Consider the following 10,531-nt stretch of genomic DNA (forward strand, 5'->3'; position numbering starts at 1 on the left):
CCACAGCCAGGGCCTCTTTCCCCTCCTCCCTCCCACCTCCAGCCGCCAGGTCCCCAGCAGTCCGCCAGGATCGGGCCTGAGTGACAGAGAAGCCTGCAGCTGCCAATCCCAAAAATATTCTCTGATGACACAGCTGGAGGACGAGAGCTCAGATCGGCTCCTCCAGGCTAAGTTTAGAGCAGGCGGGACCCCTGCCCCCCGCCCTAACCCCAGTTCTAGCCCCCGCCCCGGCCCTTCCCCCCAGGACTGGTCCAGCAGCTGCTGGGTTGAAAAGGGCCCCAGAAGCTGCGAGGGCCTGCCATGCTCTGTTTCCCTGACAAATAACGCTTTTTAGAGCTGGCAGACCCCCCAGTTAACAGGCTCCTGGCCCATCTGGTGCTGGGTTGTGACTGTGTGTGTGTGTGTGTGTGTGTGGGTGTGGAGGGTGAGGGCTTGTATGTGTGGTTTAGGTCACTTGGGGTGAAAGCCCTCTCCAGCCCCTCCCCCACATTCCTGGCGGGAGTGGGAGATAAGGCTCAGGGCCACAGACATCTGCGTCAGAGATAGGAGGTCTCAATGCCATGGGCAGGGGCAACTCGACTGCGGGGCGTGGGAAGGGCTGGGGAAGACTGGGGTGAGAAGGGTAGAAGAGGGCGGTGGTGGGATGGGGAGGGTGGAGTGGGGAGGCCCTGGGCAGACCCTGGCAGAAGGGGCACAGGGCAGGGTGTGGGTTCCCGGTGGGCAGGGCCAGGTAAGCTATGTGGCTTCAGCTGCTCCTCTTGCTGCTGGCCCCTCAGGGCGGGCATGGCTGTCATGGGCCGGAGCTGGACCGGGAACTCGTCCTGGCCAAGGTGAGGGCCCTGTTCCTGGATGCCTTGGGGCCCCCGCCGGTGACTGGGGAAGGTGGAGATCCTGGAGTCAGGCGTCTGCCCCGAAGGCATGCCGTGGGGGGCTTCATGCGCAGGGGCTCTGAGCCCGAGAACCAAGATGTCTCCCAGGCCATCCTCTTCCCGGCTGCAGGTAATGAGGGTGGGGTACTGGCACCTTGACTCTGACAGAGTGTGGTGTAGCCTGGGCTTGGGAGCTAGGCAGGTCTGGGGTTGAATCCCAGACCTGACACTCAACTGACTACAATAATGGACCAGCTACTAAACCTTCCTGAGCCTCCTGTCTCCTCATCTGTGAAAAGCGCTATAATGTCTACCTCGCAGGATTGAGTGAGATGGTGTATCCAGAGTGCCTGGTTCATAGGAGCCATTTGGGAGATAGTCATCTGGAAGGCCAAGGGTCTCTAGGGACAGAGATATCTGGGCACGGGCCCCTTCCTGCCATCTTTCCTCCTACCTTTGCTTTTGCTCCCTGCTCCGAACACTGTTTTTTTTAGCCCCAGATAGCTGAGGCTTGAGAAGATATCAGGGATTTGGGAGAACAGTTAGCTGGGAAACTAACCTACCTTCTCTTGAATTCCCTTGTCATCTCCCCAGTCAGTTGCACTGACTCAGTGAGTAAAGCCCTCCTCTGACTGGACCTTCTTGTAACTTGGCTCATTTTTCTTTCAGAGAGGATGCCCTGCCTCCCTGTGCTTCGGGCCCCAGGCAGCACAGTGCGTGTGGCTTTAGGATCAGGCAGAATCCCAGCCTGGGCACTTAGTTTAATGGCTTTTCATCTTTCTAACCTTCCCTTTGCGCTGGTGGCTCGGATGGTTAAACATTTGTCTGCAGTGTGGGAGACCCAGGTTCGATCCCTGGGTTGGGAGGATCCCCTGCAGAAGGGAATGGCAACCCACTCCAGTATTCTGGCCTGGAGAATCCCATGGACAGAGGAGCCTGGTGGGCCATGGGGTCACAGAGTCAGACATGACTGAGGGACTAACACTTCTCATCTGCTAGATGGATCAGTTGTTGTGAGGTTTATAATGAGATGTTCCACATAACAGTACAGCCCCAATTGCTAGTTCTTTAACTCGTGCTGGTTCGTGACTGTTTGATGCAGTCTATATACCTGTCAGGGTAAGGGTGCCAACTGCATTTTCTTAGAAAGCACTGTCTTTGATTCTGAGCTGAATCCTTTCTCCTCCTCCCCATCCCCTACCTCCTTCTTCTTCCTGGTGTTAACCTTTTTAAAGTGGAGTTATTTTAAAGGATTTCTCATGCAGTATTTCTGACATGAGTAATATAACAAATGCCTGTGTACACAGCATTCAACGTACCATTTCATAGTGTCAGATAAACAACAATTTAAATAGAAACTAACAGTTCTAAGCAATGGTGAAGGGAGAGAGTGCAGGGCATCTTACATATCACCAATGGGAATATTAATTGGTAAAACCACTTCAGAGAGAAGTTTGCAGGGGCTGGCATTTTTTAAGTCTTTTAATGTTGAAGTAACACATGGGGATTTTCCTAAAGGAGATCAGTCCTGAATATTCATTGGAAGGACTGATGCTGAAGCTGAAACTCCAATACTTTGGCTACCTGATGCAAAGAATTGACTCATTTGAAAAGACTCTGATGCTGGGAAAGATTGAAGGTGGGAGGAGAAGGGGACAACAGAGGATGAGATGGTTGGATGGCATCACCGATTCAATGGACATAACTCTAGAAATTGGTGATGGACAGGGAGGCCTGGTATGCTGCAGTTCATGGGGTTGAAAAGAGTCAGATACAACTGAACGACTGAACTGAAGAGAACTGAGCACATTGGGGGGGGGGGGGGGCGTCTCTGTCAGTTGCCCGAAGATTGGGGAGGGTCATGGCCTCTGGCCAAGCACTCCACGTGGTGCCTGGCAGGCTCGCGAGTGGCAGCCAGATCCCTCCTGCTGAGGGGGAGGGGTCCCAGGTTTTGCGGTCCTGGCCGCCCTCTCCCTTCCCTCTGCCCCCTGCAGGTGCCAGCTGTGGCGATGAGCCAGATGCTGGGGAGGCTGAGGAGGGCCTCTTCACGTACGTGTTCCGGCCATCCCAGCACACATGCAGCCGCCAGGTGACTTCGGCCCAGCTGTGGTTCCACACGGGACTGGACAGACAGCAGACCACTGCCGCCAATAGCTCTGAGCCCCTGCTCGACCTGCTGGTACTGACATCCGGGGGTCCCACGTCTGTGCCCATGTCGCTGGGCCAGGCCCCCCCTCGCTGGGCTGTCCTGCACCTGGCCACCTCCGCCTTCCCTCTGCTGACCCATCCTGTCCTGGTGCTCCTGCTGCGGTGTCCTCTCTGTTCCTGCTCCGCCCTGCCTGAGGCCACCCCCTTCCTGGTGGCCCACACACGGGCCAGGCCACCCAGTGGAGGGGAGAGGGCCCGGCGCTCCACGCCCCCGCTGCCCTGGCCTTGGTCTCCCGCTGCACTGCGTCTGCTGCAGAGGCCTCCAGAGGAGCCCGCCGCTCATGCCGACTGCCACAGAGCCGCCCTCAATATCTCCTTCCAGGAGCTGGGCTGGGACCGGTGGATCGTGCACCCTCCCAGTTTCATCTTCCACTACTGTCACGGGGGGTGTGGGCTGCCCACCCCACAGGACCTGCCCCTGCCTGTTCCCGGGGTGCCCCCTACCCCTTTCCAGCCCCCCTCTCTGGTGCCAGGGGCCCAGCCCTGTTGCGCTGCCCTCCCGGGGACCATGAGGCCTCTACACGTCCGCACCACCTCGGATGGAGGTTACTCTTTTAAGTATGAGATGGTGCCCAACCTTCTCACCCAGCACTGTGCTTGCATCTAAGGGAATCCTGCTGATGCCCGAGCTCCTATGGTCACCAGCCTGGAGGAAAGGCAGGCTGCCCGCTCCCTCTCTCCTCTCTGCCGGGAGGCTCCCCTCTCCTCATTCCTGCCCCTGTTTCATGAGGAATGTGACAATAAATGACATAGCACATATGACTTGGCATGCCTTCTCAGGCTTCTCTGATAAGTGTGTTTGTCCGGGTGAGGTCTGGACCCCGGGAGCATGGGATTATGGGGGCTCAGGTCACTCAACCTCACTTGATCTAGGAGATAGGGGTTTGCCAGCTGTAACTGGATGTGTATCTGGTGGGAAGCTACCATGCTTGCGGAGGACAAATAGGTGCTGTCAGCTTAGGAAAGCGACTCTGGAGCCAGAACTGGCCCTCATACAAGCTGGCCCTGATGTGTCAACTGGGTGGTCTGCCACGCACACCTCATAGTGCCTACGCTCGAGTGTCATAACCACCCCACTCTGCCCTAGCTGGTGGACAACAAGCTCAAGTTCTGGTGATCTACAGACTGGCCAGAGAGCATGGCTTTGGGGGCCCCACTGAGACAGATGTTCAGAGCTGTCCAGGCGTTTCCTCTGCCAGGGATGTGGGTGACATTGGAGGGCTGGGAACCCTCTACTGAGAGGCACAGAGTTCTCTACTAGGTCAGTTAGGAGATCAGTGTTGCTAGGGAAGTGTCACATATCTGAGACAGAGAGACTTGAGTGCCACAGAGTAACTTTCACAAACCTAAGGGTATTCGTTTTAAATGACTGCCCCGTATTCTACAGTTATCCTTCATGAGTGTGTGTCAAAGTGTCATTTCTTTTATGATATTATGGTGATAGTAGATAGCAGTGTTTTTTTTTTAATGTGTTTGTTTTCAGATTTTTACATAACAAAATTAAAACTTGGCAATTTGAATTTGGATCCTAAGATTTTTCTTTGTAATTTTGCTGCTGAAATCTGTGAAATCCTAAAGTCTGGGAGTCACTGGTCTGGGCCTCCCCTTCCAGAGTCTCCAAGGTCTTTGATTCCACTAGCTTAGCAAGTGAGGAAGAAATGTCCACCCCTACCTAAGAGGAGCCAACAGTGCCTAAGAAAATCTGTGTCCACTCCTGGCCATGAGACCAAGAGCAGGAGACTTCCTTGTTTTCCCTGTTCCCAGTGGTAATCATTAGAGACACTGAATAATCTTCATTCAGAGTCCATTTGAACAGAAAATTCAACTCAAACTGGCTTAGACCAAAAAAATAAAATTAAAAAACCCCAGCAGCCTATGACAAGTCCACAAGCACAGTTGCTAAATTACAGCTCGATTCGAGGCTCAAAGATGCTCCCAGGATTCAGCTATCGGCTCCCAAGCCCCTGGGTGGGCTCCATCTCAGGTCCACAGCTGTCCGGGGCTGGCCCAGATGCCCAAGTGACGCCACTGGGTCTCGCAGGAGGGAGTCTGCTTACAGAAGTCCCAGGTCGGGTCTTGGCGGCCTGACTGTCTTGATTAGGGTCATGTGCTCCTCCAGGAAAAGCGGGAACAGAACAAGTTAACGATTCAGAGCAGGAGTCCCACCCCTGGAGTCCAGGGCCTGAAGCAGGAGGTGAAGTTACGCCTGCTTCCCCTCGGCAGAGTGCAGTTACCACACAAAGAGGGGTAGATGCTGAGAGAAAGCACTCTTGGTTTTTCTTCCCAGTTCTCAAATCTAGCCCTTTCCCTCTCTCTGCATGAACACCACTTTGCCATTTAAGGGGCAGTTCTTTTTTTTTAAATTGAAGAATAAGTGATTTACAGTATTGTGTTAGTTTCGAGTGTATGGCAAAGTGATTCTCAGTTATATATGTTGTATTTTTTCAGATAATTCTTCATTATAGGTTATTTCAAGGTATTGAATATAGCTCCCTGTGTTATACAGTAAATCCTTATTGCTTATGTAATTTACGTATATAGTAGTTTATATGTGTTAATCCCATACTCCTAATTTATCTCCTGCTTTCCCCTCTGGTAACCATAGTTTGTTTTCTATGTCTATGAGTCTGTGTCTGCTTTGTATGTAGATTAATTTGCACTATTTTTTTTTAGATTTCACATATAAGTGATCTAATCATATAATATTCATTTTTCTCTGACTTACTTTATTTAGTATGATGTTCTCAAAGTCCAATCATGTTGCAGCAAATGGCATATTTCATTCTTTTTTATGACTAACATTCCATTTTATATATTTATATACACACACTGCATCTTAAGGGCTTCCCAGGTGGTGGTTCAGTGGAAAAAGAACCTGCCAGCCAATGCAGGAGATGAAAGAGACTCAGGTTCAATCCCTGGGTCCGGAAGATTCCTTGGAGGAGGGCATGGCAACCTGCTCCAGTATTCTTGCTGGAGAATCCTATGGACAGAGGAGCCTGGCAGGCTACAGTCCATGGGATCACAGAGTCAGACATGAATGAAGCAACTTAGCACACAATACATCTTAAACCAATCGCCTGGTGATGGGCACTTGAGTTGTTTCCAAGTCTTGGCTATTATAAATAGTGCTGCTATGAACACTGGGTAGACGTATCTTTTAGGATTAGAGTTTTTGTCTTTTCTGGACATATGCACAGGAGTGAGATTGCTGGCCCATATGATAACTCTATTTTTAGTTTTAAAAGGACCGCCCATAGCGTTCTCCACAGTGGCTGCACAGTGGCTTCAGTTTACATTCTGAAGAGCCATTCTTGATTGGGCAGCTCAGCAGCCTCCTTACTCTAAGCAGTCACTCTCTACCTCTCCAGTCCATGTCCCTCCTGGTGCCCAGGGGTAACTTCTTTGATGATTTTATCCCTTAGGTGACTTAAAAACTTTGTCTATATAAAGTTCAACCTGCTTTGTGGGGTGTAACAGCCCTTTCCAATAGATCTTTCACCTGTCACTGCAGCCTTGGAGTGATACAGTCATGAGCTAAGGGATGCCAGCAGGTGCCACAGGTTGGGAGAAGCTGAGAATAGATTCTCTCCCAAAGCCTCCAACAGAGGCTGTGATGTGTTACTTTACCTGGCAAAGTGGCCTTTGCAGATGTGATTAAGGCTACTACAGACCCTAAGATGCAGGGAGATAACTGGATTATCCTGTGAGCCCAATCTAATCACAGGAGTCCTTAAAAACAGAGACTCTCTTCTGGCTGTTGTCAGAGAGATGTGATGACAGGATAGAGTCAGAGAGATGCAACGTTACTAGCTTTGAAGGTAGAAGAAGGGGGCTGAACGTCAAGGAGCAGAGACAGTTTCTAGAAGCTGGAAAGGCCAGGAACTGATTTTTTCCTTCAAGCCTCCTGAAAGGAACGCAGCCCTGCTGTCATCTGGATTTTAGCTCAGGGAGACCCATATCAGACTTCTAACCTAAGGAGTTGTAGGATCATTAATCTGTGTTCTTTTAAGCCACCAAACTTGTGATGCTCTGTTATGGCAGTTAACAGAAGACTAACCAGAAATAGTGACCAAAGATGAAGTGGCGTCTGGAGAGAAGAAAAAGCTTTTCTCTGCTTCTGATGTAGTCTGTCTCATCCAGGAAATACTTGGCTCCAGCAGAATTTCGAATATTTATATGGATCATTCTTCAGATTCAGTATGTTTGATGAATAATACATTCCTGAATTTCTACACAAGTTTTGTCTTGGAGTAGAATATATTCTGGGTTGAACAGTTAGAATGAAAGTGAAGAAGTGAAAGTTGCTCAGTCGTGTCCAACTCTTTGCAACCCCATGGACTATATAGTCCATGGAATTCTCCAGGTCAGAATACTGGAGTGGGTAGCCTTTCCCTTCTCCAGGGGATCTTCCCAACCCAGGGATTGAACCCAGGTCTCCCACATTGCAGGCAGATTCTTTACCTGCTGAGCCACCAGGGAAGCCCAATATATATGTGTGTCCCCTAGAAAAATGTGTTCAATGAATAAATGAGTGTGATCAAGATAGGCTCTGAAAGGGACTGTAATTACTCGATTTTCAAGTGCTGTTTAGGGACTTCCTTGGTGGTCCAGTGGTAAAGAACTGCTTTCTAATGCAGGGGATGAGGGTTCAATCCTTAGTTGGGGAACTAAGATCCCACATTGTGCAGGGTAACAAAGCCTGTGTGCTGTAACTAGAGAGCCCGCACACCACGAAGAGCCCATAAGACACAATAAAACCCAGCACAACCATAAATAAATAAATAGAATGTTGTTTAACATGTCTTCCCAAGGATTACTGACCTTAATGTCTTTGTGTTTCATAGTTTATGATGGTCGTACCTTTACACGTAACAATGCCAAGCTGTATTTTTTGATCTTGGTAATACATAGCTAAATCAATAAGTTAAACGATGCATAATGTCTTAGTAGGAGAAATAATTATTGAATGATCAAATTAGTTCAAAATCAGGATATAGATACTTTTCAGTATATATCACAAAAAACTTATTTTGACAAAAAGATTTCTTAATGGCTGTTGGTCAAAACATTATAGACAAACTTCAGTGCAAATTCTACCAAATGATTTATCAAAAGGGGTTTTGTTCATTTTTTGCCCCTGCAAGCAAATATTGTTACATTAATACTGAGCTTGTAACAAACTGGTTTGCCTGGATGTTTAAAAGTTTCAACACAAACCAGCCTTGCAACTAAAAATTGGAACATATTTATCTCAAGACCTGTTCCTGTTCCAAATGTATCTATACTAAGGCTGGAAGACAAAATAACAATAAAACCAAAATGCATCTGGAAAGTAATAAAAATAATTTGTTTGTTTTTATGCTGGAAGTATTTTTCTTATTAATACAGCACACCATCTTTCTGATCTGCTACTACTTGGATAGGAATAATATTATTTTAGTTGCTGGAGTACCATGGCATTAAGAATTATCTGTTTCTTGTTGACTCTGGAAATGAAGGCCAAGAATAAGTAAAATGTTGCAAATTCAGGACAGAGTGTACAATAAAGTCAGAAACATCCAGGATCCTGTGTGTAATGTTGAATCTTTGTATCAAATGACTCTCACTGGCAAACCTGATTGGAATTTTCCTCATTGGCACTGAGTTGTTAACAGGAACAACTGCATTAAGTACTGACTTTTTTTCTGGGGGGGAAGGTGTATTAATGATTTCAGGTGTAAGGCTTCCAAGTTCTTGCTTTATCTCCTAAAAGCCTTGAATCTTATTCTAGGTTATACTTATCTTGATACTCCTCTGTACCCAAGTTCACGTGGCCACTCTGAACCAGTTGCAGAAGCTCCAGAGGAATTTCTTTTGAAATCTGCCAGCAATGCCAGTTTATACAGATGGCTAATAAACACAGAAAAAGATACTAAACATCACTCATTATTACAGAAATGCAAATCAAAACCACAATGAGCTCAAATCTGGTGCTCTGAGACAATCTAGAGTGGTGGGATGGGGTTGGAGGTGGGAAGGAGGGAGGTTCAAGAGGTAGGGGATATATGCTGATGTACCATGGAAACCAATACAGTACTGTAAAGCAATTATCAATTAAAAATAGATGAATAAAATAATGCCAGTTTAAAGATTTATAATATTAGTTGCTGAATTTCAGGCATACATGCAAAGACAGTTACACTTCTCTTAACAGACTTCAGAAATTGAACATTTGTTGGGTCATTGTAAGGTCTCAATTCTCCATCAAATAAATTGAAGCTGCTGCTTCACAGTTTAAGCAGAATCTAACATCTGGCTGCTGATTTTCTCCATTGATATATTCAGATCACTTACAAAAGGAATGACCCAATCTCTATCCTCCACCTGTAGATGACTTAGATTTCTCATGACCCAAAGCTCCTGAGGCTACATTCAGAGGAGCAGTCCCGTGTTCCCTTTCCTCTTTAGCTTATTCACAATTTTCCCAGTAGAAAGTTGAATTATATGTAATCCCCTGTATCCATGTTCACTTGAATAGAACCTTAATGATGGAATGATGTGGTTGTCAGCTCCTTAAAACAAGTGAATGTTTTCCCCAGTAGTGGGAAAATGTCTGTGGGCTTTTAAAGACTAACTTTAGGTCTATTAGATTTGGAAGATTTGCATTTCACTTTGTCTTTATACAGTTCTGCTAATTTATTTTTTGATACATCATCGCTTTGGTTGTTTTCAGGTTTCCTGGCAAGATCTTCATACTTTTATTAAATTCTGCAAATCCTGGGCTTGTGCGGGCCACAGCTCTGAAGACTTCCTTTCCTACTCTTTGGCAAGGTGCTGCCGTCACCATTTGCCACCAGCTCCTTGCTTCTTAATCTTTTAATGTTTCTCCCCACACCCTTCCTCCCCACCCCCCATTTTGTCCTACTCTTTAGTTTGAGAGGGCTTCCCTGATAGCTCAGTTGATAAAGAATCTGCCTGCAATGCAGGAGACACTGGTTTGATTCCTGGGTTGGGAAGTTCTTTAGTTTGAATAAATTTTCTGAAGTCTTTGCTGACCATTGCTTTTTGCCTTTTTCTTGGGCTCATTTTTCTTAGTATTGATATACCTTCTTTTATTATTTATTTCAGAGTAAGTCTGTAGGTGATAAACTTTCTAAGTCCTTTGCAACAGAAAAAGTCTTTATTTTTGCACTTGAATGGTGATGTTTGGGCTGTGGGTATAACTCTATTGTCAAAGATTTTTTCCTCTGAATTTTAAAAATTCTCTCTGCTTCTTGTATCCTGGTTTTCAATGAGACTTAATGCTCATATGATTCTCATACTTTTGTACTTCATCTATTTATTTTTTCCAATCAGAAATTTTCAAGATTTCCTCCTTACCATGCATCTGAAATTGTGTCACACTAAATCTCATGTTAATCTGTAAAAGGGATCCTAAATGGCAATTGATGGGACCTTTCAAACTGAAGATT

General features: G+C 46.9%; 1 protein-coding gene and 1 pseudogene across 1 annotated transcript; one reads left to right on the forward strand and one right to left on the reverse strand.

The window, feature by feature from the left end:
• Positions 1 to 7: 7 nt before the first annotated feature.
• Positions 8 to 3,836, forward strand: INHA (inhibin subunit alpha). The gene is made up of 2 exons (XM_020904851.2): positions 8 to 999; positions 2,864 to 3,836. Exons 1-2 carry the CDS (start codon positions 738 to 740, stop codon positions 3,682 to 3,684), a joined length of 1,083 nt encoding a protein of 360 aa, XP_020760510.2. The 5' UTR covers positions 8 to 737; the 3' UTR covers positions 3,685 to 3,836.
• A 5,333-nt stretch (positions 3,837 to 9,169) lies between these two features.
• Positions 9,170 to 10,473, reverse strand: LOC139032125 (UBX domain-containing protein 2B-like; annotated as a pseudogene).
• Positions 10,474 to 10,531: the final 58 nt, after the last annotated feature.

This window comes from Odocoileus virginianus, chromosome 30 (assembly GCF_023699985.2).
Source record: "Odocoileus virginianus isolate 20LAN1187 ecotype Illinois chromosome 30, Ovbor_1.2, whole genome shotgun sequence".
NCBI lineage: Eukaryota > Metazoa > Chordata > Mammalia > Artiodactyla > Cervidae > Odocoileus > Odocoileus virginianus.

Bases quoted from the DNA above. Each gene is read 5' to 3' on its own strand.
- INHA (XM_020904851.2), top strand. From the start codon at position 738: ATGTGGCTTCAGCTGCTCCTCTTGCTGCTGGCCCCTCAGGGCGGGCAT. The intron at 1,000-2,863 runs GTAATGAGGGTG...TGCCCCCTGCAG, and splicing joins CATCCTCTTCCCGGCTGCAG to GTGCCAGCTGTGGCGATGAG.